General features: G+C 54.7%; 1 protein-coding gene across 1 annotated transcript in view; it reads right to left on the bottom strand.

Moving 5' to 3' along the window:
* The window catches only part of B4GALT5 (beta-1,4-galactosyltransferase 5), a 33,499-nt gene extending 28,386 nt beyond the window's left edge, over nt 1-5,113 (bottom strand). Inside the window, exon 1 of the mRNA XM_053958849.1 lies at nt 4,977-5,113. Coding sequence (XP_053814824.1) covers nt 4,977-5,103 — 127 coding nt within the window. The 5' untranslated portion in view covers nt 5,104-5,113. The remainder of the gene's footprint in view (nt 1-4,976) is intronic.
* Between the last annotated feature and the right edge of the window lie 7,109 nt (nt 5,114-12,222).

The raw sequence follows: 12,222 nt of genomic DNA, 5'->3' as shown, positions 1-12,222 counted from the left end.
CCAGCTGACTCTGCCCAGGCTCCCTCTGCCCACATTCCCACAGCAGTGCTCAGAAGGCAAAGCAGCAGCAACCCTCTGCCCCACACAACTGGGACTCACCAGCCCAGCAGCTCCACGGCCCACAGTGCCACCCCCCACCTCGGCCACCACTCCTCCTCTGTCCCTCACCACCACGGGCAGCTCAACCACAGACAGTCTCTCCACTGGGACAAGCTGGCAATAGTAAAATCTTCTGCCATTTCCACCCCCAGAACTCCTCTGTGCTAAGATCTGCCAGGCTGATGCCTTAAATGACCAAGCTGGATCAGCCACCTTTGGTGATATAAAATTGTTCCAAAAGTGACAAACGAGCTTTACCAAGGCAGCTGTTTGTCCCCACAGCACTGCTCTGGGTCACCCACACACAGCCTGACAGAACAGTGTTTCAAAGCACTCCTGCCTATCAAAATCAAGTTCTTGCACCATAAATGTAATTCAGGGCTAGTGGTGCTACCTCATGCCCTGTACGACCAGTTGGGAGCAATTCCTGATAAGTTTGGAGGAAGTAAAGCCAGACTGAATTACAGCTCTCTCTCAAAGGTAACAATATTTCACCCAATAATTTAAATTCTCTGCATTATTTTCCTGTATCAGATCCAACCAAGTATGACTCCTGAGGAAATCAAAATGTTAAGAAATAAAATTAAATAAAGAGGCTCCAACATCCATCGAGACAACAAAGGGAAAGCCAAGGGCTGCTACCTGAGCACCAGGGAAGGCCCCTGCCAGCCCTCCCAGCCATGCAGCAGCCACCCTCTACACCAGGACCAAGTCCAAGGTCAGAGAAGTTCCCACTGTTGCAGTTAGAGGTAACAAGAGGAAATAACTTGCAGCTTGAAAAAGTATTATTGCTTTCAGCTGCAGGAGGAAATTCCCTTAAATTCCTAGGCCCTGTTCAAAGAGAATAAAACCAGACACTTGTAGGAAAGCTGTATGAGCCACCACCATGTGAAAACAGGACATGCAGGGACGACCCCACACCCCAGGGATGAATTCAGAAGCAGAGGATAGGATGAAACAAACAGCTTCTCGAGGTGTTCCACCTCCAAGTCAGCACACTCTTTGTGCTCACATAATCCTTGCTCCAACACTGGGGTCTGGGCATGGACAGAGTGACTCTGGGAAGCCCATTTCTCCACATCCCACATGGGGAAGGCAACAGGCACAGAGGGCAGCTGTCCCAGGAGGGCACGAGCCTCAGTGCCAAGAACAAGCCCTGCAAAATAACCTGTCGAGGTGGCCCCTGACCTCCGTAACAGGACAGAAGTGTTTTCCCAGTGCCAAGCTCTGTTTTTCCCAAGATGAGGCCAGCGTGGCTTCTTGCAGTGAAAGCCCAGCCTGCCCCGCAGCCCTGTGCCCTGCTGGTCCCACAACCTCTGAGCACACAGCGAGCACAAGCCACCTCCCCAGCACATGGGCATCCCTCGTAGCTGCTGCCTGCAGGGCCCCTCTGGCAGGGCAGCTCCTGGAGCCTCCAGCCACCGCAGCCCCGCCGTGCCCTGGCTGCAGAACAATTGGCCACCTCACCCTGCACACAGTGGCCACCATGAGACAGACCCACACAATCACCTCACCCTGCACACAGTGGCCACCATGAGACAGACCCACACAATCACCTCATCCTGCACACAGTGGCCACCATGAGACAGACCCACACAATCACCTCACCCTGCACACAGTGGCCACCATGAGACAGACCCACACAATCACCTCACCCTGCACACAGTGGCCACCATGAGACAGACCCACACAATTACCTCACCCTGCACACAGTGGCCACCATGAGACAGACCCACACAATCACCTCATCCTGCACACAGTGGCCACCATGAGACAGACCCACACAATCACCTCATCCTGCACACAGTGGCCACCATGAGACAGACCCACACAATCACCGGAGCCAGAGGTCAAGGAGAGCCTGCTGTGCCCGTGCCATCGCTGGCTCCCCGGCACTTCACCCTCCAAGGTGGGAGCCCAGGGATGGAGCTGTCAGGGCAGTGTGTGGGGAGGACAGACGGGAACTGGATGCAAGAGCTGGGAAGGAGGCACTGGCTGTTTACATTGGATTGCTCTGCACAAACTTGAAGCCACAAGAACATTTCAGTTCCATAGGAGGAAACCTTGGTGAAGAACAGAAATGAGGAGCTACCTTGGGCATCACGTAAGTCCAGGCATGACACAAATGTAAGGCCCAAAAGCCCTGGACTCCCTGCAGGAGCCAAGCTTGGTTATTTGCTGACAGTAAACATAAATTTATTCCTGCATTTCTGTCTGGAGCAGACTGCTGGGTTACTTGGGCTGTGAGGAGCCAAACACCACGGTCAATCAGGTAGCAGGCCAGCACCGGGCAGGCAACTCAGAACCCAGGTTAGAGTCCCCTTCCCCATCTCCAAAGGGCACCAGGAGCAGTTATCCAGCTTTTCCAGCTGACAAGCATGCCAGCTCCACACCAATGCTGAGACAGCACCCACAAGTGCAACTGTCCCAGTTTTCTCCTGGCACTGGTGCACAACTGCTTGAACACAACGCAGTTGTGTTTCATTGGCAGTGCCAATGAAATTTTCCCCCACAAGCAAGGGGCTTGGGGACAGGCTCCCACCCATGGTGACAGCACACCCTGCCACGGGGATGCCACCCTGCCACAGGGCCATTCCCAGCCCAGAGGGGCTGACACTGCCCAGGCAGGGCAGGCTGGCTCCAGCCCTGCCACCACCAGCTGCTGACCCCACGAGCAGAGCTGGCTGCAGCAGACCCTGACAGCAGCCTGTGGCACCAGGCAGACAAAAGCCCTTCCAGGCTCCAGCTGGTTCAAGCTCACTTGCAGCTTCTGGTCCCATTTATTTGGATTTTTTTCTTTTCAATTGAGGTACAATCAAGGAAACGATTAATCATGGGATCAATCACTTCCCTACCCGTAGTTTAGCCAATGAACTGCAAGTCCTTCTTCAGCCACTTCCCCAGCAGGCCCTACCAGGGATGGTCTCAGGACAGAGGTTTCCCCAGGCCCTTCAGTGGCCACAGATGAGCAGCCCAGCCCCACTCCATGCATTGAGGCAGCAGCAGGCAGGACAAATGCCCCAGAACTCTGCTGACAGCATCTCTCCATCACCTGCACGTGGTCGATTTACTCAAATCCCCAGCTCTGCTCGTGTCCTATCTCACTCGCTCTTCTCCCAAGCTTCTACTCACCCATGCAGCCTGAAAATGAACTCCCTCCAAGTGCTGAGAGGATTAGCCCAGCCATCCCAGGAAAACCGAGCTGGGTTTTCATGAGGAAACATTTTTGGCCAAAAGAGGAAGGAAATTAAAAAAAAAAAAAAAAAGGAAGCAGATCTTCTGTCACCTGATGAGAAGATGACTCAGAACATCACTGACATCCATGGGTGGGTAGGGACAGGGACCACTAACACTTCCCTGCCTCCTCTTTGGGCATCACAGATAGCAAGAACATTGGGTAGGACGTGACCACGTTATCCGAGGTCCACACAGAGAAAATCCTCTTGGCACAGAACTAGCCTTAAATGTATTTATACCCTACACCACCTCTACCACTGGTGACCATGCAGAAGCAACATGACATTACTCAGAATACTCTAAAAAAGGGAAAAAAGCCATCCTTACAAGACAAATTTCCTTCTCAAAGTGCGATTCCACCTGGGCCTGGGAAGCTCATCCACAGCCTGCCCCACGAAGGGCTGCAGGATGCACTGGACAAAGAGCCACGGGCCCACAGCAGGAGGTGAACAGGACGAGGCAGGCTGTGCTCACGGGGGCAGCAGGCGCTGGCTGTGCCTCTCGTTACCACCCGTGTGAATCCGTCCTCCAGCGGAGGCGGGACGCTGCCTCGGCAGCCCCGGCCAGCCCGTGGGACGGTGGCCAGGTGGCCAGGAGCCTGGGGGCCTGCTCATCGGGACAGCGGAGCCCTGGGCCACCACGGCAAGGCTCAGCACACACAGCCTCACTTGGGATGTGCCCAGGACACGAGCAGAGCCTCATACACCAGCCAACCCCTACTCAGCCCTGGGAAAGGCTCCCAAAGCCCAGAGGCAGCCTCGGGACATCATTTGTAAATAAAACCCACAGAAGTCACCTTGAAAGTGCACAGAGGTCTCCTTGGGATGTCCAAGATAGGAATGGTATGAGCAATACCAATGACATTTCAAGGAGAAAGTCCCCATTTCTTTGGAAAGGGCTGCCTCTATAGAAATAAATTGTTGCCAAAGTTCGGTTGAAGGCCAAACCGTGACCCTTGGCTCCTTGCAGAAAGGAGATACAGCGTATGAAGTGAACAGATGCTTTCCGGGCACAAGTCTTCCCGTATCTCAGAGGAGATGGACAGACAGCCCCACCAGCACCGGGTGCTGGCCATATTGACACACGGCTTCTCCAGGTCCCCATGAAGCTATGGCACGGAACATAGGAACGAGTACGCTCCTTTCTAAAATACACACTTCTCATCTTCCCACTTGACAACCAGAGTAGGATTTCCTCCAGGGAGCACGTTCAGATGACAAGCACTTGGACAACACTCCACTACTTCAAAACAAACTCCGGGGCGGGCAGCGGGCAGGAGCGGGCTCGCTGCCCCCCGTTCGGCGCTGGCACAGGCGCCGCTCGGCCCCGCCGGCGCGGGGAGCGCGGCCGGCGCCTCCCGCCGCTCCGGGGACCCGCAGCCCGGGCACCAGCCCCGAGGGGCGCCGGGCACGCCGCGGGCAGCGCCTCCTCCTCCGGCCGCGGCGGGAGATGAGGACGCGCTGCGCAGCCCCCGGGCACCGCGGAGCCGCAGCCGGGGGCGCCGGGCCCGGGCCGCCCCTCGCCGGGGATGCCGCGGCCGCCGGGCGCGGATTACTCAGCGTTTCCAGCGGCAGCCGGCGCGTCCGTGCCCCTGCCCGCGCCTCCCCCCGCCCCACCCCGGGCCCCGGCCCGCCGCTTACCGATGCCCGGCGCCACATACACGAAGTAGAGGAAGGAGGAGGAGAGCGAGAAGAGGAAGAGCGCGGCCAGCAGCGAGCGCCGGGGCAGCAGCCGCCAGGCGCCGCGGGGGCCGCGGGGCCACCGCATGGCCGATGCGGCGCCGCCGCCGCCCTGCTGCCGCTCCGCCGCCGCTCACATGCGCCGAGGCCCGGCGGGAGGCGCCGCGCCGGGGCCGCTCCGAGCCGCCGCCCGCGCCCAGCGCCGCCGCATGAATGTGCCGCGGCGGGGCGGGCCGGGGCGGGGCGCGGCGGCCGAGCGGGGCGGGCCCGGCCCGGCCTCAGCCCCCGCCGCACCGACGGCTGCTCGGCCGGCGCCGCCCCGCGCACCGCCGGTGGTCCCGGCGTGCCGGGCGCTGGCCCCGGGACAGCCGGCCGTGGTCCTGGTGTGCCGCCGATGCTCCCGGGGTAGCCGGCGTTAGCCCCAGGACGTTCGGCAGCGGCTCTGCGCCCCAGACAATGGCCCTGAGACAGGCTGCAGCGGGCCAGGACCCAGCAGCGGTCGAGGGACGCCCAACAACGGCCCCGAGACACTCAGAAGTGGCCGAGGGCAGCCGGCCGTGGCCCCAGCGAAGCCTTCCGTGAGCCAGCCGTGGCCCTGGGACATTCATCAATGGCTCAGGGCACCCAGCCATGGTCCGCGGACGCCCAGCCACGCACCTGGGACGCACAGCCCCAGCAGGGCAAGGGCTCACCCCCTGCCCCGGCCCACCGAGCAGCAGGGTCTGCTCGAGCCAGTGCTGGGCGCCCCCGGGCATTGTGCGGGACGACGCAGTGATGGACACCGATGTGTGGAAGGGAAGAGGGATGAAGTCATCACGGTCAGTGCAATAATCAGCATGACCAGCAGCCAGCAGCCCAGTCGGTTACAGAGTAATTAAGTAGTTTTGCACACATTTGTGGGCAGCTCCCCTGATGTGTGTAGGAAGAGTTAGAAGCAGATATGGAGATGCCTGAAAATGAAAATATGAGAGACCAGAAACACTATCCTTATCGAGGGAGCCAGAAGTAGCTGCAGAGCAGATGGGGCCCAGCCCAGCCCAGCCCAGCCCAGAGAGGACTGGTTTTTGCCTCGTTTATGATTGGAAACTTTGCTCCGGGGAGGCTGGAAGGAGAGACAATTCTTATTTCACCAACAGATAGTGCTGAGAAAACCAAGCCGAGGCTCCAGGCAGGAAGCAAGGCTGTGGGCCAGACATGGCCAGCTGCCACTGGGTGGGCAGCAAAGGCAGCAGCACTCCCAGGAATGATGGGCTGTGGGGTAGGAGATGGGGATGGGCCATCTGCCAGGACATGCCCTGTATGTCCCTCCAGACACGTGTCCCGGGGACGAGTCTCTCCCAGGCAAGGAGCGAGGCATTGCTCAACCCAAACTCTGACCCTGCAACACGGTGACTGCGGGGCTGTGGGCTGGGCAGCCCTGCACCTGCACCAGCCCCGTGTCAGCCCGGCGCCAGACGCCGGGACAAAGGATTCTCCAGGTGTGGCTGCGTGTCACAGCAACCCCTGGAAGGACTAGCCCGCCTCCCAGCCTGGATGCAGTAAGGGCAAATAAAAAAAAAACAGTTCCCACGTTCAACAAATGGGACACAAGCAAGCTTCTCTTAGATACAGAGTCTCAGTGGAGCGAGGAAATAAAAATAAAGTTAAAAAAGAGGGGAGTTTAGCAGAAAAGTAGAAATCTCTCATTAAAAGCATTCGTTTCCTTCATGTGCCAAGTCGTGGAAAGATGCTGAGGAGGAAAACAGGGATTTCCCTGGAGAGGCTCCATGAGCTGCATTAACTTCAGGAATGAGGAAACTGGTACTTGTTCTTGTTTTCCAGGATTGCCACTCTATCACCCCCTTCACTGAAATAAATTAAATCCTGAGCCCTATTAACTTCTGATAGTCCACAGTACTGCAGCAGAACCTCATGGCCAAGTGACAGCTGGATTTGCTGTTCACAAAATAGCGTTTAGCCAACTCCTAAAAGGATGCCTTGGGCAAGGAAATGCAAGAAGATTTCTTGGTTGGTTTATGATTTGTTTGATGCAGACATGGTCGAAGGTGAGACATCGTCGCAACCAATAATCTAACCTTTAGAACATATTTAATTAGCAATGACATTGCTGGAGGAGCCACCCAGAAACTCGCTCCCAGGCCTGGGCTGCCACAATGGGGACTGTCACAGACAAGTGAAGTCAGAGAAGCCTTGGAGCCACACTGGGACATGCCTGCCCTGCTCTGACTCACCTCCCATCTCCCTCTCTCCCCAGGCCTCCAGTCAACCCACTTCACTATGACCCTTTTATTTTGCTTTGTCTCTTCCCCTCTTGTCCCTCCCTGCCCCTCCACTGCGTCCCAGCTAAGGGATTAGGAGCATCAGTCAAAGCCATCCTCCCACTCGTCACCCTTTTCCAATTAAAAAAATGGCATTGAACAGGACGAGAGGTTTCAAAGTCTCGGATCATTCCACAGGCCAGGTTAGGACTCGGGGTGGGAACACTGCCAAGTGGGACTGTCACAGGAGTGCGTGGGTCGCTCGTGCCTTGGCTCTGGCCCAGCTCCAGCCTGCACCAGCCACTGCAGCCCTCGCAGCTGCGGGGAGCAGCAAAGTCCCGCTTTCCTCAGAGCTCAAGGAGCCCATGGTGCCTGAGACACTTTAAGGCAGGTTTGTGTGAGCAGCTTTGCTGACAGCCTCAAGGGGAAGGCAAGGTCTCTTAGTGGGTGGCCATGAGCAGGAATGGAGGGACGGGTCCTGCCAGTGCACCTACACTCCCGAGAGGATGTAGCTGCACCCTTGGAGCACGTATCCACATAAGAGACATCTTGTATCTGGAGGGAGAGTGGTTTTGGTGGCTCGGGGCTGCCCCAGGGCTGGGAGGGAGGGTATGGACACTGTAGCACCACGCAGGGTCCGGGGGGGTTGGAGCTGCACTTTGCCAGCCGCAGGGACACAGCTGCTGCTGCAGCGCTGCATGTGAGGGGCAGCTGGCCATGGCACGGCTGGGCACAGGTCTGGCACGTCAGATCTGCACCCAGACACACAACAGCCGTGGGAGAGGGAGCCTGGGGCTGCCTGGCACCCTGCACGGAGTAAACCCACCTGCCCAGGAGGTGCCCCGAGGCCTTCAGCCTCAGCTGGGCAATGCTGCCAAGGGCCTCGGGAGATGCAGAGCTGGGGAGCACTGCCTGGCAGGGTCAGCAGCAAAGCCTTGCTGGAGCTGACCCCAGGGGAGGTAAAAGGACTGCTGTGGAGCACAGAGCACTCAGGTTTGCAGTTTGAAACTGTCATTAAAGGGATGCTCCAATTCAGCTGCACTTCTCTTATTGTCGCTTTCAATGGATGCTTGATGGACTAGGTTAATCTGGGCAGATGATCTCTGTTCTGCCACTACAGGGAAGGACAAGCCATAGCAAGGATGTCACCACCCTGGCCAGCATTTTGTAGTCTTTTTCACGGACTTTGGGGCTTCTGGCACCTTCAGCCCCAAAGGCAGAGACTTTCCAGAATAGACTTCATGCTATGATAAGGAAAACGCCTCCACTTATAAAGGTGAGGACAGTCAGCACTGCACCGTGTCAGCTCTCCAGCTGCTCAGCAATGCAGCTTGCTTCAGCTCTTCCCTGGAGTTTCTGCTGCCAGATGGTTGTGAGGGAAGTGGGAACCTGAGCCGTGTCTCTCAGAGACAGACAGAAACTTGGGGTGGACTGGATGCTGACCAGCTCTCGGCCTTGCAGAAGCAATGTGCTCCCTCTGTGTTTCACTAAATGTCTCTTTGCACCGCGGGGTTTGCTCCAGCTCCATTTAAAGACAGCACAGTGTCATCCCAGGCTCTGAGCAGGAGCAGGGCGCAGAGGACCCATGCACAGTAGGAATGTAAATATTTTTTACATGTACACCCACAGCCCCAGCGTATGCAATAAATACTCAGCATATGCTATGTGCCAGATCAGAGACATAATTATTGATGCAGCAGGTTTTCAGAAAGACACAACAGGGTGTGTAGTTAATTTGGCAATAGGAGCACACCTAAGTGGCCCTGGCATTTTCGGCTGGGTATCAGACCACTGCCACCCACAGATGCAGCTATTTAATCTCACATCGGTGTGCCGGTGGTGACAGAGAGAAAACCAAAAGCAGGTATTTGTTTGTTAAGATGGAAAAACTCCACTGAATGCTGCAAGGTGCTCCTTGCACACAGGAGTGCTCTAGACCAGTTCTCAGATTATGCCGCCCACTGCACTTTCTAACAAGGCTACCAGGGCTCTGATCTTAGTAGCACCTGTGCCTGTGCCTAACCATGGGGATGACTCATTCTCCCAGAGTCAACAGATGTGTCATGGCTCCCAAAAGGAGGCAGTATCCACAGAAACGATTTTGCAAAGCTGCACGTTCACTTGGAAGGTAGCTCTCATCAGAGAAATAGGCTAGCATGTTTATCTTCTCATGGCACATTGCAGAGATTCAAATGATTTTGTTGCATCAGCCCACCTCTGAAGGTTGATCATCTGACCCAGTCAAAGTGGACTTGTGCAAAGACTAATAAAATGCCTTTGAGATCTAAATATTCAGTCAAGGGAATACAGCAGGCTGTACTTCCCAAAACTTCCCAAGGAAGGAAATTTCTGCTGATGAGATAAAATTATTGTGTAATTCAGTGCAAGTAATTTATCCAGATTTTCAAATACTGTTTCAAAAAGTCCCTATCAAAAGGCAATACCAATAGCTGTGGTAAACTACTGCCAACTGCCAGACAGCCCAAACTGTCTAAGAGTCAGAAAATGAACAGGCTATTTCCAGTACACCTGGAGGTCAAGAGGAGAATGCCAGAAAGCTCTCCACTGGGGCCAGCCTTGTTTGTGGATCAAATGGAAGAATGCCACTCTTCCCTGGTCTGTGAAGGATTGCAAGGACATCAGGCAAAACCAGATGGAAAGGCAATGCAGGCAGAGGTGAAACCCTGCCTAACTCCTGCCAGGTGACAGGGACGGAAAAACATCTGCATTATTCAGGCACACAGCTGGATTTCAAAACTAGCAGGGGAGGCAAGAAAGTCATCAAGGATGAAATTCTGTCTTTCTCGAAACAACCTGACTTCACTTCCCACCATGTAGAAATGCAAGTGCCTTCCAGAAATCCGGGGACAAGGACAACCAGGAACAAAAGAACATTTCAGAGGAAATTGCTTTCTATTAACTCATAATTACATAATGCAAAATTAACTCACAAAGGCCAATAGCTTAATTGGATTCCCAAGAGGGGAAAACAGTTTTATGGTGAGCAAGAACCTTCCACGGTCACATTAAGTATGATGGTTCAAATGCAGAATATAAATTCTGCTTTGAAGCAAAAAAAAAAAAGCCCATTTTCTTCAATAGCTACTACAGGTGGGGTTTTAACTATTTCTGCTCTATTGCTGAGCAGTGGCAAGCTGCTCAGGTGACCATACAAAATGGCTCTCTTCTGGATCCCTCCTTGCACTTTCAGCCACACACAAAATCATAATTAATCCTGTGAATATATTTGAGTATTTTGTTGGAATAAAGTATGAAGCCCTCCAGCCACCTTAATCTTCTTCTTAACTTGGATTTTGATTAACTGGAATAAATATTTAATTAGAAAGGCAAAGAGATGAACCTCTTGACCACCCAGGCGCTGCCTCTGTAGTCATTGCCCTTTGATGTACAAGGAAAGGGGTTGTAGGACTTCCTTAAAACATGTGCAGCCTTTCATTTCTCTTAAAACTGTAGCAAGGTCGGGCTCTGTTTTTGGACTTGTCACTCAGAAGCCGTGCAGTGAACATGGCACAGAGTGATTTCTGCTCATCTTGGTCAGATGAGGGAGGGGGGGCTTGCCTTGCCCCCCACAGCCAACAGCAGCTCGGGCGTTTGTTTTCCAGGTGCCCATGTCACACGTGTCCCCATGAAAAGCACGGGGCTGGTCAGCTCTCCCTGCTTGCCTCAAAGCTGCTCCTGCGGCCCTCCCTGGGCAGTGACTGCTGCGAGGAGCTGGCTGCAGCCCCTCAGGGGCTCCTGGCCACGGCTCCGGACGTTTTCCTCCCTCAGAGCAGTGCTGTGGAGCTGACACGAGCAGGGCAACATCAACACATGGCGAGTTGGGCTGCAGCCAGGCATCCCTTTCCCCCGCTCCCCTGCAAGCTGCCAGAGCACTCGGGTACCTGCTGAAAAGTCACCGACCTCTGCAGGGGTTAGGCATGTGCTGAACCAAGGCTGGGGAAGCAGCTCAGCCTATGAGAGACCTGCTGGAGCCAGCACTGCCGCCCTTTCGGATTCCCTCTCCTCTGGGCTTAATTACTGCCTGCTTTTGGCACTAGCACCATTTGTGCCACGTGCTCTTACTTTTCCCCGAAGGAGCATTGCACCTTTACTATATTTATTTTATTCTGAGGAAATCCTAATGATTTCCTGTCATGCTTGATTCTGATCCTGTTTGCTGTGGGACTCCTGCTATCCTCTATAAATATCTGACTCTCAGATCTTTGCAGAAGTGAGCGTGACTGTGAGCAGGAAAGGTGAAGTCAAGCTAAAGAGACCTTCACCAGCTCTAAAAACAGCTGCTGCTCTTGCTGCTGCAGCTGATTTATTCCTCATCTAGAGAACAACACTTCAGAGCTTAGAATCATTGTCTTCAATTATTTATTTGGCTGTGCTGGAGACTGGTGAGGTGCTGTATAATGTTTATTGCATGGAAGTGTCGCTCTGAGGGAGGTTTAATTGCTTTAAATGTGGATGGTGATGAGAATGCCTTGGAAAAGCTATTTGCATACATTTTCTCAAATGCCAAATGTGTAACTTCTTCCACACTCAGGCAATCTGAGGCTGCTTCTCTGCATTACCCAGCTTTGCTGGGTCCCTCTGCAAAATTAACAACCAGGAATTCCCCAGCACATGGAGCAGAAAGTCAGGGTTTGAATATGGGATCATGTGTAACAACCAAACCAGCAGCACTCTGAATCCGGGGCTGCAGACTCTACACACAGACTGCCCCTGGCCCTCGGGGCTCGATGCTGGCAGCACTGAGCACTGCCTGCTCCCAGTCATTGGCTGGACTTGCTGACCAGAAGAAAGCAAAGCAGTGATTTCAGCTATGCAAAGCCAGTGAGCTGCCACCAAGGGCAGGGCACACACCTGCACCATCCTGCACCCACAGCACCGCTCACACCCTGTCTTCTCAGCACTGATTCTGGAAAATGCTCACCAGAAAC

The sequence above is a fragment of the Vidua chalybeata genome, chromosome 17 (assembly GCF_026979565.1).
Source record: "Vidua chalybeata isolate OUT-0048 chromosome 17, bVidCha1 merged haplotype, whole genome shotgun sequence".
NCBI classification, from domain to species: domain Eukaryota; kingdom Metazoa; phylum Chordata; class Aves; order Passeriformes; family Viduidae; genus Vidua; species Vidua chalybeata.
The sequence above is the reverse complement of the archived record's forward strand: the minus strand, read 5'-3'. Positions and strand labels throughout refer to the sequence as shown.